General features: G+C 40.6%; 2 protein-coding genes and 1 long non-coding RNA gene across 6 annotated transcripts in view; 2 read left to right on the top strand and 1 right to left on the bottom strand.

The window, feature by feature from the left end:
• The first annotated feature begins 173 nt into the window (after positions 1-173).
• Positions 174-2,704, top strand: si:dkey-261l7.2 (uncharacterized protein LOC569751 homolog). The gene is made up of 7 exons (XM_062411826.1): positions 174-324; positions 426-668; positions 816-905; positions 1,216-1,304; positions 1,815-1,975; positions 2,085-2,201; positions 2,297-2,704. Exons 2-7 carry the CDS (start codon positions 544-546, stop codon positions 2,405-2,407), a joined length of 693 nt encoding a protein of 230 aa, XP_062267810.1. The 5' UTR covers positions 174-324; positions 426-543; the 3' UTR covers positions 2,408-2,704.
• Positions 2,695-4,702, bottom strand: irak1bp1 (interleukin-1 receptor-associated kinase 1 binding protein 1). Its single transcript, XM_062411825.1, has 4 exons — positions 4,405-4,702; positions 3,359-3,440; positions 3,086-3,216; positions 2,695-2,983 (listed from the first exon to the last, which is right to left on the bottom strand). Exons 1-4 carry the CDS (start codon positions 4,677-4,679, stop codon positions 2,746-2,748), a joined length of 726 nt encoding a protein of 241 aa, XP_062267809.1. The 5' UTR covers positions 4,680-4,702; the 3' UTR covers positions 2,695-2,745.
• A 1,255-nt stretch (positions 4,703-5,957) lies between these two features.
• The window catches only part of LOC133973753 (uncharacterized), a 73,462-nt gene continuing 65,676 nt past the window's right edge, over positions 5,958-13,743 (top strand). For all 4 annotated transcript variants that reach the window (XR_009924604.1, XR_009924606.1, XR_009924605.1 and 1 more), the window contains exons 1-2: positions 5,958-6,078; positions 9,114-9,238. This is a non-coding gene — a long non-coding RNA (uncharacterized LOC133973753). The remainder of the gene's footprint in view (positions 6,079-9,113; positions 9,239-13,743) is intronic.

Raw genomic sequence — 13,743 nt, 5'->3', positions numbered from 1 at the left:
AGTGCTATAACAGAACTTCTTTAAAATAAATCAACAGACTTCATTGACTACAAACTCTGCCATCTAGTGTTATCAAAGCGTCACTTGGGCACAAACAATCGCGGGTTCGACTCCGTCCTGACGTGTCGTGCCGCTAAAGGTCCGCAAGTGGGCCCGTGGGCTGCTGTGATTGGACAGAAAGCACCGGCGCGTGATGTGGACAGAAATGTAGATAAACAGGTGGAGGTTTATGTAAATAACAAGAGGAGTGAAAGTGTTTGTTCAGCTTCCTGTGCCACAATGTGTGGAGGGTAGACGGAAGAAACACTGTGGATTTAACACGAGGTAAGAGACACGATCACGGATACTTCCTGGTTTATTTCCTCTAAGATTTTGCAGCAGCACGTGTTGTTTGTCTACTTTGAAACCTCCATGTTGATCATCAGCAAACGGGTTGCCCATTCACGCCGGGAGGAGCTGTCAATCACAGGAGGGTCTCAGCTCATTCAGCTCGGCCCACCATCCTCCTGACGCGCGTGGCCGCGTATCGTGAGCGCGCTCACCATGCCCCAGATCTCGACCGCCAAAGTGCTGCAGATCGCGCTCCTGCTTTCCGCCGTGCCCGCGCAGTACCTCATCTCCCAGTGGAGCGGCTCGTCCGCGGTGCAGCGCTACCACGCCACTACGCGGTAGGTGTGATCCCGCCGCAGAGAGAAACAAGTCCCCTCTGTGCGTCAGTCAGCTGCACTGTGATGTCACTGCACAACTGTGATGTGAGGATATGTGAAGGAAGCATCAAACTGTTGTGTCCCTGATTCTGTGGTTTCACTTTTCAGGTTGCTTAGGATTTGGAAAGAGTGGAGAAGCTCGTACCTCAATGGCACTGCGTGGATGGACTGGGCAAACCAACACATGTCTTATGTCATGTGAGTGTAGCAGCTGTGATCGATGTTCAGACATGTGCTGTTTATTTATTTTTAACTTTAGAGATAGCTTTTATACTGACGTAGGAACCCTTAGCATTCTAATTTAAATTGGTGAGCAGGATGCAAGTTCCTTTTGTTGTGTGTTGCCTGAATGATATTAAAGTAAACATTGATCTTTATTCTCTGTGTTTGTTTTCATTCAAGCATGGAGTGAACTCTAATCTTCAAGTCATTGTAGGAGTCAAACAGGGAAACCAACACTCAACTTGTTTTCATGCTGAGACTGACAATATTTCTGCTTTTCCTCAAGGTCTCTGGTTGGTTTGGAACAGGAGGAAACAAGTGCCCCGCCTCCAGTAGAGAGTCTGCTAAATGGCAACGACCAGGGCTTCTTTGGAGGTTTGTCGAAATATTCAGAGAGTCTATGATGAATCACTTGTCATCTTAAATCTTGTTAGCATCAATAAACAAGACAATTTGGAATGATGCTATGTGGATGATGTTATGATTCAAATAGATCCTGGATCTGATAAGTGCAGTGGTGTTTCCTTGCCTAAGCCACATTTCTTCACCAAGTTTAGTGTGAATCAGTTCAGTACTTTGACACAATCTTACACAAACAAACCACCAAACGGTAAAAATGAACCTTAGTAGCAGAAGTTTGTGTGTATTTGTATTTAAAAATAGGCTTTATTTAGTCTTATAGCTCATACAAAACTATGAATTGTGCAAAACCTCTTATTTGGTAACAAAAAAATATATATATAATAAACATACAAAAATCTAAATCACATCTGATGCAATGCTACCCTGACTATCTTCAAGAACATGTTTTAATTAGCGCCTATGTTCCAGTTAAAATTTGTCTCACACCATTCTCTTTTATTTTTTTAATCTTCATTTCTTCAGCATCCATGACAGTGCGCAGCCCCCGGCCTCCGTTTGTGTTTCTACGAGTGGGCGAGGTGGTGATGGAGAGGAACGGTCACATGGTCGGGGTGGTGGTGAGCTGGGACCCTGAACTGCGAGCCCCTGCAGAGTGGATCAAGAGGATGTATTCTGGCCTTGAGGTTAGCAGCTGAAACTTTTACTCTCCACGATTTTATGTTGCACACACACTTTGTTGAGAACCTAAAACTCAGCCAGTTCAAGGAGTTCTGTGAATGCGTGTGTGTGCAGGGCATCACAGCAGAGAAGACACCCCATTACAAGGTACTGTTCAGCGGACCTGGACCCACCTCTCTGCTAATTGCATATTTGCCTCAAACACAACTGGAGCGTATCACTGGGATGAAGGTAAGTACTGGAAACACAGTACTGGAATTTACAACACAACACACACAATGAGACAAACCAAACTTTGTCCTGGACTCACTGTTGGATGTTTCCAGCCGGACATCCCCACCTTGGAGAATTATTTCACAGATTTTGATGGCGAGCGGTTCATCATGCAGCCCTGGCTCAGAGAGCTCTTCCCTGAAGACGAGGTCAGCGATGTCTGACTGCTTGCTCTCAAAGATCTGATCCATCCAGCTGAGGCTTTCATTTCCTTCCTTCTGAGGCCGATCACAGAGGTTGTGTTCAGGTGTTATGATCAAATGTAGAATTTGAATCGCTTTCGTTGGTTTTGAAAATACCTAATTGAATGTTTGGCGTGTTAAAGGTAAAAGACACTTTAGAGTGTGACCAATTATTTGGAAAATCCGCTGTATATATTTTTTTTTTCAATGTACATGACAGTGTTGACTACTGCACCTTGAATCTACTGCAACTATGCAATAAAACGTGTTAAAGTGTGACAGTGAGCTCTTTGGTTTCATGAGTGAATGACAAATGTCTTTTAGAAGTTTTTCCTGCTACTGTCTTTGAGGCTGAAGTAGACGGACACCCGCGAGGAGGCTGTGATTGTGGGTAGAGCGCTGTGTCCTCTGCCTCCATTCTCCTCATCCTCAATCCTCCACTCCCTTGTCTCGTCCTCTCTGACCAGCACAGGGTTTCCCAGCATTTGTCCCAGCAGCTGACTGATTTCCCTGGCCTTCTGCTGAGCATTTTCAACTGCGGATACACACACCCGCTTCCTGAAACACAGACAAATTCACACTTCTGATGCAACAAGCTGATGTAATGCATTCAAGAAGTCTTAGAGGTGCTGAGGAGACGTGTGATGTGTTCTTTCCTACCTCAGTTGACCCAGGCACTCTGCACTGTGGTAGAACTTTGGCGTTCCCACACAGACACTCTTGTCCAGCTTCTCCAGCAGGACACTGCAAAACTGCTCCATCTTCTCAAAGTCTGAGAAGGTGACCACTACCTATGGGAACATTTTATTACACAGTCAGATACAACTTAACAAACAAACAACATATGCTGTTGGGTCATTTATAAATGAACAGCGTCATAGCACATTTTTAATCATTAGTGGCGAATACTAATACAAATAGTAAATACTGCACCTCTGCATCCATGCGATACAGGTCCTCCTCTCTGGAGAGAAATCTCCTCACTGAAGCATCTGTCTCACTGATGCCATGTTGTCTGAGCAGAATTGATAAAGATAAATATATTATATAATACACTGATTGTACTAATAAACCTGTATGCTAAGGCGCAGGGGAAATGAGCTGCGGCACTTCAAAATCTGAAAGATTTGAGTACTACTACTTTTCCTAGAAATAAGAGCAGGGCAATAAAACAATAACAATAGTAATTGCAAAATAAGTTTCACCAAGAACAATATTACAAAAGTTGTGTGTATATACATATATATATGAGTGTATATGTATATATATATTTAATGATTATGCATTGTGTAAGCACAGAGAGGAGGTATAACACAAAAGATCAACCTCAGATTTGTGTTTGTTTTCTCTGCTCATAAAGAATAGTTTTTAAACATAAAAGTTCTATAACTCATAAATATGAATGTGACATTTAGCTTCTGCACCTCAATATTAAAATAAAAGGAAAAAACCTTTCAAACAAATAATGAGGAGGACATACAGGGTAACGACCAGTCCAGTTAGTGTTAACCCTGACCCCCCCCCCAACTCAAGTTCTAGAACTATTTTGATTGTACTTCAGTAATATAGTCCCTCTGTAGCTAGAGAGGCCTATTATTACATCAGAGACTAATTAAAGGCGATTTGATGCTTCAGTGGACATCTATTACTGAGGAGAGTAGAGTACTACTGAGTACTGACACTACATGTGGTGGAAAGTACTTCTAATCACATTTTGTTATTAACTTCTACCACGACTGGCTATGACTACTTAGTGTAGTGGCAGTGTTAGCATTAGCCTACATTTAATAAATAGAGCATCACAACAGCTCAATCAACTTCAAAGATGGATGTGTTAGCTCTTACTGTGATTCTGCCGCTACCACAGCTAACACGTCACCATCTGTGCCATGTAGCCTCTGTGTAAACTACATGTAGCAGCTAGCTAGCATTAGCCTCGTGTGACCCATTACTTGTACTGGTAACTGTAGTGTTTTTACCTGAGAGATTGTAAAATGTACTCGAGTCTCCGTGACACGCTGTTGGTCACCTCCGTCACTGACTCCTTGGTGCTGCCCACACTCACCCGGACAGAGGCTCTGTCCGCCGGGCAACAAACCTCCGCTGTCCCGGTCACCTGGAGCTCCCTCACACGGGTACCGGGACTCTGTCGGTTCACTGTTCGTACATCCGGCCCCTGCTCCTTCTCGTTACCGGCAAAAACACGACCTGCAGCCGGTTGTACCGCTGCGAAGCCTCGGTTCAGATTGTCCATTGATTGGAGACAGGACAACCAACTTCCCGCTGCTATGGCAATGGACGAAATGCCCGTTAGGATATGTAGGCCACTTCCGCCAAGGAACTACAGAGGGTTTATACTTCAGCACAAGTTAATTATGTTTTGTGTACAGCACATCCTATTTAATTGTGAGTGATTGAGAATCTTTTAAACGTGTCAGATTTATGTCAGGACTAATTTTTTTTCCTAAATAGATAGATAGATAGATAGATTACTTTATTCATCCCGAAGAGAAATTAAGTCGTCATAGCAGCCGGTATATTTGAATACAATAAAACACAATACAAAAGAATAAAATAAAAAATATTGAGTAGAAAGAATAAAAATAGAAACACAAGATAAATAGGTAGATAAGGTGCATTGGCAAGATGATGATAATAGTACTGATGATATGATGGTAATGTTATTGTTAGACAGTATATCAAAATAGTACAGTATATATAGTATATAATATAACATAATATATATTTATATATGATAGTAATAATTATACCAATATAATAGCAGTATATAGTAATAATGGCAGCAACAGTATATATAATAATAATAGTAAAAAATAATAATAATAACATGAACACATGTGTAAATATGTGTATACAGACTTATATGTACAAAAATATACAAAGAGTATGATATAATATGATATGATATATAGTAGAGGTATAAATATGAGTATTTATATAAGTATTTGACGATACAATAGATAATATAATATACTATGAGTGTAAGAATATGTAGACAGAGTGTGCAAAGACAATATTATTGTATAAAATGATAAATTGAGACAAGTATATTTAGTGCAGTTCTGTGATGGTGGCTCTTACAGAGGTAGATGAGTTGTACAGTCTTATTGCGGTTGGGAGGAACGATTTCCTGTATCGTTCATTAGAGCAGCGGGGTTGAATGAGTCTGTGGCTGAAGCTGCTCCTTAGCTTGTCCAGTGTTTTGTGGAGGGGGTGAGAGGGATTGTCCATGATTACCAGCAGTTTTGCCAGCATCCTGTCCTCCACCACCTCCTCCTGTCTTTAATGTCTATAATTTCATATTTCTGGGTTTATGTTCATGTATATCACTAATAAATAAACAAAGTTAAACAAATAGAATACATGTTTGTGAGTTTAAATTTATACAGGATTATAGTTATTATCTTATTCAGTTTCATTTCTCTAAAAGTGTATATATATTTATTTCTTTGATGAACCCTGAATGTGGCGTTCGTGATCACGTGGTTAGTCTCACCTGTGTCACGTTGTTCTGACCACTGCGTCATCACGCTCGCGCGAAGTGAATGTCTCTCTGAGTGTTGCCAAATGTTTACAGAGAACATCTAACACAGTTCCGCCATTTCCACGTGGCATTTAAATTGCAGTCACAGGTAAAGTCGCCTGTTTCAAATAATAAATTATTTGAGTGCGTAGGTTGACGTCAGTACTTCAGCACCTCGCTTTTGTCTGTAGCTTTTCTCCAGCTGCTAGATTAACTCGGCATGCTAGCGCAGGAGCTAAGTAGCTAATTACACCTGCTCAAGACACACAATGCTAACCACACAGCACATAAGAGCTGCACCACTAGTTAACAGTACTACTAGTTATACAGGTTTACTCATTGGTATGACTCACTGAGCGTTTAATCTGAATGAAGTCGTCACTTATGTTATTAATTATTTATTCTGACGAGTCAAAGTTATGATTAGAATTACGTTTTGTATTCTGCTTATTCACAAAGTAGATTTAATTGACATGTTTCTCTAGAAGTGGAATCCTGCCAGTTTAAAGTCTCAAATTGTTGTGAACAATTTAATTTAAATTGCTTTGTTATTGGTGTCTTCAAGGACCAGATAAAGTCATACAGTGACACTAAACTACATGTGTATACCTAACTGAACGCACTGTATCTCCAATCTCGCAGTAAACGTGTAGCCTTCCTATAAATACTAACAATTTGAATTCAAATATGGACTTTTGGTGAGTATTCAGAGGATGTATGGTTCAGATAGCAGATTCCATTTGTTTAATTTAATTGAGTTCTGCCTGTAACCTGTCCTAATAGACTCCCAGCCTTTCATAAAACCTTTCTGCACTTCCATACTGGGGCTGAGAGAGATCCACGCTCTGCAAATAGAAAGGACACGTGCAAATTAAGAAAGGATTCTTTCAATTTTAAGCACAGTTGTGTAATTGGGTATTTCTCAAGTATAATTTAAGTAGTGTAAGTCAGTTTCTCTGTTTGGTCAGCAGGTGGCGACAAAGTATAACAGTGATAAAACTGGCAGCATATCAGGGATGGGGCCTTAAAAGACAGAACAGACTCCCAATTATGTTATGTAAATGTGTTTGACATAATCAATCAAGAATTTCTAGAATTTTAACTATGATTATCAAAAAATCGAATAAAAATATTTCTTGCAGCAAGTAGAAAATACTCTGATTATTCTGGTAATAATTTGTGCTTTTGGCTTGTGGCTTATCAATTACTTAAAGTGTATATGAGGTAACCACAATATCAGTTTGCACAATTTGTATATATATATATTTTAAGGGAATATTTCATGATTAGTGAACATACTTTTTAAGAGCTTTAGCAATGGATAAATACAAAAGCAAAAATACTTTTAAGGGTATAAAGTTTATCTTGAAAATATTTGTTTTCCTGGTGGGAAAGACGAAATGAATTATTACATTGCATCATTAGATGGTGAATCTCTTTAGAATCTATTAAGGCAGTGTGTAGGCCAGTCTGTCTCTGTACCGGGAACCTCGCATGTGTACCATTCTTTCATTTTTCAAGGACATTTGGGAACAGCAGAGATTTGATCCAATTCTGGACGCTGGTTTCTTCAAACGCTAAAGTTTGTTTGGTCTCCCTGGAGTCTTAAACTGTGAAATGTGCTTTATAATCACAACCTAAAAATACAAGGCAGTATTTGTTGTTATTGTCTCTGGTTTCGCCGGTCCCCCGGTATGCTCTGTGAAACCCTAGATCTGATGCGCCGCTTCGGCCAAGAAAGATGCAGCGCCCTACAATAGACTTATTTTCATACGGGGGAGAGTGAGGACGATAAGGAGACCTTTAGTGTTTTAATCTCCCAGGAAGTCCAGACCATTTTCCTTCATTGGCCTACAAACCAGCAGCCCATTTTCAACCCATCATCCAGCGATCTGTTGCTTTAATCACCGTTTCTCCCGCTCCATCTCCCCAACTTCTCACACTCAGAACGATTTCAGATCCTTACAGAAACATAGCTGCTCGCTGTGATGTGGTTAATGAAAATGGCAGTCTGTTATTTGCTCAGTTTTTTTGATCCTCACAAGGTTAGTGACCACTTACATAAACAGAAATTCATTTACGTATTAAAAGCGTTAATTCTTATTTTTCGCCCAGTGTTTATATAATACTGGCTGTGATGTCTGCCATGAAATAATGTTATAAAGATTTATGCAAACTCCAAAAAGCAGTTGGTTGTGTAAATAAAAAGATGGGTAATCTGAATTTAGGAGCATTTGGCCTCCGTTGTGTCCCTGGTTGTTGGGTGAAAAGGGTCTGGGGCCCCACAGATGGAGACTGTGGCCACTTAGGGGAAAAAGATTTGACTGTAATGGTCTCCAAATCTGTTGATGTGTCTCTCCCTCTCTCTTGCTCTCTCAGATGAAGTAATAAAGTTAGCCGTGTTGGAGGCCCTCCATGTCTCTCCATAGACCACAATCAAGGCCCGTGCAGTTTTATTGCAGTTTTATTTTCATATTGTCCAAGAAATCTCCAGACTCCCTCCTGCGCCCGTTGCCATAAATCGTATATCTTGACTGTATTTCTTCCACTCTGCGTTTTTTATTTATGGGTGAAGGCGATAAAACATGCAGCATGCACTCTGTGTGTCCGCAGCTGTCATCTGTCTAAGACTTTATTGTGAAAGGGAAAAAAGTCAAGTTTCATTTTTTTCCCTTAATTTCCCCTTCACAACTCTCCCTCCATGTTTAAAAACAGATGCTGATAGAAATGAGAGAAAACTTTAAATGTAGATTGTCATTGTTTATGTCTCCAGACTTTTCTGATCAACAGTTTTATAGGTTATAAAAGCAACAGTTTTCAGCTGTGTTTAACAATGAGCTCAGGTGGTGATCATTGCTTCATCAGCAGGAGGTAATCTGAATTTATGAGCTCGGTCAACTCACAACCTCGGATAGAACATTTTATTCATATTCTCCTCTATTAATCTTTTACTTTGTCATCATCTTATGTTGGCGTTACCTTCAAGGTTTGAAGAGAAGTTGGAACAACTGTGTAAAACAAGTCGTGGGAAGGGTCATACCATTCCTGCACAACCAGCACACTAGGGTGGAAAAAGGAAGAATTACACAAAACATGATGGTGTCAAAGTTGCATATTTGTGTCCCTTTGTGTCCCTATGTGCAGGGAGGGAGTGTGGATGAATAAGCCTGTCCAGGTTATGTTGAGCATAGCCCATGACTGCAACTCTAATTCTGACTGCGGAGTTGAGGAAATCCTAGGGTTTAAAGTTCACCTCTCAATGCTCTCAGGTAAGTCTGACTTCTTCCAACCTTTTAGGTAAAATAGTGTTAAACCAGAATGGCCCAACGGTCCCCTTAAATTAAAAATGCCTGATTTTGAAAATTTAGTTTGATCTAGATCCATGCATTTTTCTCTGGGAGACCAGGGAAAATAGACTTTAAATATCCAAAAACGCCTGATCTCACAATGTTAAAGTAAATAAGGATTCCTTCTGTTAGGATCCATAGCAAGATTTAATGGGTTCTTTCTTGGCCCATGTCCCATCTTTTTTCATGGAAACGTGTTCAGTAGTTTCTGCATAATCCTGCTGACAAACAAACAAATAAACTAGGGGAAGCCCAGACAGTGGTGAAAATAACCTTGGCATTATATTTCGCTCTATTGTTTACCCATGTTATGGTCCTAGGATGTGTTTCAAGCTGTTTTAATAGGCTAACATATCATAATTAGTCCAAGGTCATAACGTCACAGTGTAGATTTTGAGTGTTCCCTCAAATTTTGTACTTGATTTGAAAATTACCCTTACTCAGATAATTACATGATGACGCTTAGTGCCATATGAGCAAAATAACTTAAATAGATTAATGTTTAGATATTATTGGATGGGATTGTATGATTCATAAAACCCTTACAAATAAGTGACTAATGAGTATACAGAGTAGATGCTCATAGGTCCTGAGAGATGAGCGATGAGGCCAGTTCGCTGCCGACTTCTCTGCATGTCAGTATATTATCAGAGGTATTTTCTCATGCTGTCACTCAGCTCCACAGCGTCCATCTCTGTAAACAGCCCGCAGTCAAATAAACAGTCGTGTCCACAGTCCCCCTCTGCTCCCATCAGTGAACACTTTGTACCAGCCCACATTCTGACATGTCACATGTGTAGATTAGAATAGTTTTTTAACAACAGCAACTGGCAACGTTATAACAGCATTAATGAAATGATTACATTTCTCAGCATTTATGATGAATGCCGCACCTTTCCTGTTTAAATCCATTTGTGGTCTCTTTTATGGTTCACTGATGAGAGGTTTCTATGTTAGGCCTACATATATGTGCATATACATCCACACACCCGCTGCACAGAACCACTTGGGGCTGAACCTGTTGTAAAGACCTCATAAAGTCTCAACATCTGTTTATTGCAATGCATGCCAGAAGATTCTGCAGCTCAGACACCCACCCAGATAAATACCCACCCACTTAAACACATGCATAGAGAGGTCTGCCAATTTTAATTACTGTGTCCAGGCATACACGCAGGTGCCAACGCGAGGAAGTGCCCCAAACAATAATAATGAGATGTGTATGTGAGAAGCAGAAACAAGTGATTTTTAGATCCTTGATGTATTGGTGATGCTTTTGCATGTTTCTGATCTCAGCCAAGTCAACAGGTGTGTGTTGATTGTGTGTCATTAGCTTTGTTCGTATTACAGTTGCGTTGTGGTGGCTGATAATTAAAAAACAACCTCTTATGCTTCTCTCTGTCTTACTATATCTTTTCGTTTCCCTCGTTCAAATACATTTTATGCATCCTAATCTCGACCATTTCCACCTCTTTCGCTCCCAGTTTGTCTTTTCCTGGAGATCTGTGTTTTTTAAGGCCTGGTTGAGTTTCAGGGCTCCATTAAAAGTTCAAAGGCAGCGTTTACTACTGTAACTGGAGCTAGTCTGCGCTGAGGCTTTTCACTAATGAGTGCACAGCATACACACACACAGAAAATACTTATACCCACACTCACACACACAACAACACATGTTCCCCTCATGGAGGCCGCAGCGACATTCCCCACGAAGTCCGTTGTGACTGCAGGATCCGTGTCCTTTTGAGTGCCAAAGATCTATCACAGATTTAACAATCCTTTCAGCACCCTGTCCCCGTTTGTTCCCCTCTTTTCCCTTCTCCCTCTCCTCTCTTCCAAACAACACATCACACTGCCTTCCTGACAGATGAACTGGGAAATGTGATTTTATAATACCATCAACATCAGCTCTCTCTGACAGCCAGTTATATTTCGTGAGAAAACGTTTTTTTTACGTTTTTCTTTGTATGTATAGGTTGGTGAGCATGCCACAAATACTTACAAATACATTTAAATATATATATTTTTTAATAAATTCATAATTTGTTTAAGTATGTTTTGTTCACACTTTGTCACACTGTGACTATCGCAGTAACACTCTTTTATACCTTTAAGCCCTCACTTCCTCACTTGCGTCTTGATTTCATGTCCCACTCTTTATGGCCCCACATCACTTACCGTTATCAAATTTCTTACACATACTGTGTGCCTGTGATCCTATATGACGTGCCGACCCTCTGTTCTTGTCTGCCTGTCTTAGTTGTCAAGTGTATGTATACTCTAGCTTTAACGTGGACATGCTCCCACAGTGCATAGAGACCTTTACAGACAAGAAAATAACCAGAGAATTCGTTAATGGTTTCACGACACCACTTTCCACAAACCTTTTACAACAAATTAGAATTTAATAATGTTTGTTGAGTCTTTGGAGTTCTGCCGGGTTTGACCTTCCCCTCTGCCGTGTCCGGGGATGTCTGACATTCCAGAGTAAACACAAAAACAAACAGCCCAGACGGCAAGGCCTGGGATTAGACTGGTGGTATAGACATATTTCCACATGCCAAGCTCTGTTTGTGTGTGTGTGTGTTAGGGTGTGTGTGTGCTAGGGTGATTTGACTTACACTTAGGGTTAGTTTTTATGATTTAAATTACTGAGTTGGGACTTTGCTGTTATTTTTTTTTTTTTTTTAGAAAATATATTTTGCGCTGTATTCTCTTACTCAATTTTATTTGCTTTTGATAGTAAGTATAGTATAATATAATTACATTCAGAAAGCAGATGTTAGATGCTGCTCATTGCAAATCAAGATTGTTATAAAATATACAGACAGCAATTTTGTTTTCAGCGTATCCTTAACTCATTCAAAGTTACGATTATTTGGTTTAAAGCTGCAAAAATAAAGTATAGATTCCACAGAATTTAGCAAAGTTACTGCAGCTCCAGATGACCCCGAATAAGACATTTTCTCATGACTGGTTTTGAACTGAGCTTGGCAATAACAATATTGGTACTTCCTGCACGGTCACAGGGCCGAACAAATCTCCAACATAATGACCCAATTATAAAAACTACATATACCCCTCATAGTTATTTTTTAATGTGTTTAAAATCCAGGATAAGAGAAATTTGGTTAAGCGTTTTACAATTCACAACAATTTTAAGATCTCATTACTAATTCAGCTGTGTGTAAGTGTGTGTTTGGAACAGAAGCTGATGGACTCAGGCCAGAGGGGCAGGGTAATGGGGTTCAGAAACTCAAAACGCCAAACGTTTATTATTTACCCGTTTGCAGCGGACCTGCCTTCAGGGGAGAATCTCCATCAGTGACCCTTGGCCCCCAACTCACAGCTCCCTCCCTTCTCCAACTCCCCTCTTCCTGATACCTTCTCTCTTCTCCTGTCTCTCGTCTGTGGTCCGAAATGTTGAAAGGAGAATAAAAGAATACAATGGAACAATATCTGAGGTCATTTGAGCTGAGGCTGCCTTTCCGGGAACAGCGGAGGTTTCTGAGGCAATATTCTTTTTATTCTTTCATTATGGCAGAGAATCAGGGACGAGTGAAAAGCATACTTCACAGCTTCTTTTTATCCAAGAACAGATCCAGGGCGATAAAAGTGGATGCTTCAAAACTTTACGGCTTACCACTCTCACTCCTTCCCTTTTGCCATTCAGACCCATCGTCCCTCACTCTCCCCCTCTCTTCCTTCCCCTCCATCATTCTTCTTACCTCTTGGGAGCGGCAGGAGTCTGCTGCCTGTTGGCAATGTGGATAATAAACACCCCAACCCACGGCCGGCCTGCACCTTGGGGCAGGAAACTCCATACAGACGCACCTGCATGGGCTACCATGACAACAAGGACCATCTGTCCGTCAAACCAGTGACTGAAAGTACCTGTCCTAAGTAAATGCAATGGATAAACACACATACGCACTCACAGTTGCTTGGTGGACCTGGGTCAAGGGTTAAAGAACCCCATTTCCTGTCCAGACAGACGAGGGCCAAACACCCCTCCTCTCACTTCCACTCCTTTCCTTTCTTCCTTGTTTCCCCTGCTCCCCCCTTCTCTCGTGGTTTCTCTCTATCTGAGCTTGATATTCATTGTACTGCATTTTTGTGTGTGTTTTTGATTGTGATTGATGCAGTGTGTGTAATGGCAACCTCGGCTTAGCTGCCTTAGCTCATCCTAGCGATTATTAGCCAAGCAGCCCTTTTCTCACAGGAGCTCTCAACTGCCGACTGAAAGGCTGATTTAATAACGCAATGGAGTAAGCTAATCTCTGAAACGTTACCGTGTTTTTTTTTTTTTTTTTTTTACAGACTACTCTCAAGAGCTTCATTAAAAGGGCATGCTCTTATGTTACACAGATCTGAAAAGGCTTTGGCAAAAGATTCCTGTTAGTCACTATTGAAACCAGCTTCTCTAAAAT

Source organism: Platichthys flesus, chromosome 18 (genome assembly GCF_949316205.1).
Source record: "Platichthys flesus chromosome 18, fPlaFle2.1, whole genome shotgun sequence".
NCBI classification, from domain to species: domain Eukaryota; kingdom Metazoa; phylum Chordata; class Actinopteri; order Pleuronectiformes; family Pleuronectidae; genus Platichthys; species Platichthys flesus.
Note: the sequence above shows the minus strand (reverse complement) of the source record. Positions and strands in the feature narration are given on the sequence as shown.

What these genes read in the sequence shown, in the direction of transcription:
- si:dkey-261l7.2 (XM_062411826.1), top strand. Translation starts at nt 544, where the DNA reads ATGCCCCAGATCTCGACCGCCAAAGTGCTGCAGATCGCGCTCCTGCTT. An exon ending in CAACACATGTCTTATGTCAT is followed by an intron (nt 906 to 1,215) that starts GTGAGTGTAGCA and finishes CTTTTCCTCAAG; the next exon opens with GTCTCTGGTTGGTTTGGAAC. An exon ending in AGCGTATCACTGGGATGAAG is followed by an intron (nt 2,202 to 2,296) that starts GTAAGTACTGGA and finishes GGATGTTTCCAG; the next exon opens with CCGGACATCCCCACCTTGGA.
- irak1bp1 (XM_062411825.1), bottom strand. Translation starts at nt 4,679, where the DNA reads ATGGACAATCTGAACCGAGGCTTCGCAGCGGTACAACCGGCTGCAGGT. An exon ending in TACATTTTACAATCTCTCAG is followed by an intron (nt 3,441 to 4,404) that starts GTAAAAACACTA and finishes AATTCTGCTCAG; the next exon opens with ACAACATGGCATCAGTGAGA. An exon ending in TGTATCGCATGGATGCAGAG is followed by an intron (nt 3,217 to 3,358) that starts GTGCAGTATTTA and finishes ATGTTCCCATAG; the next exon opens with GTAGTGGTCACCTTCTCAGA.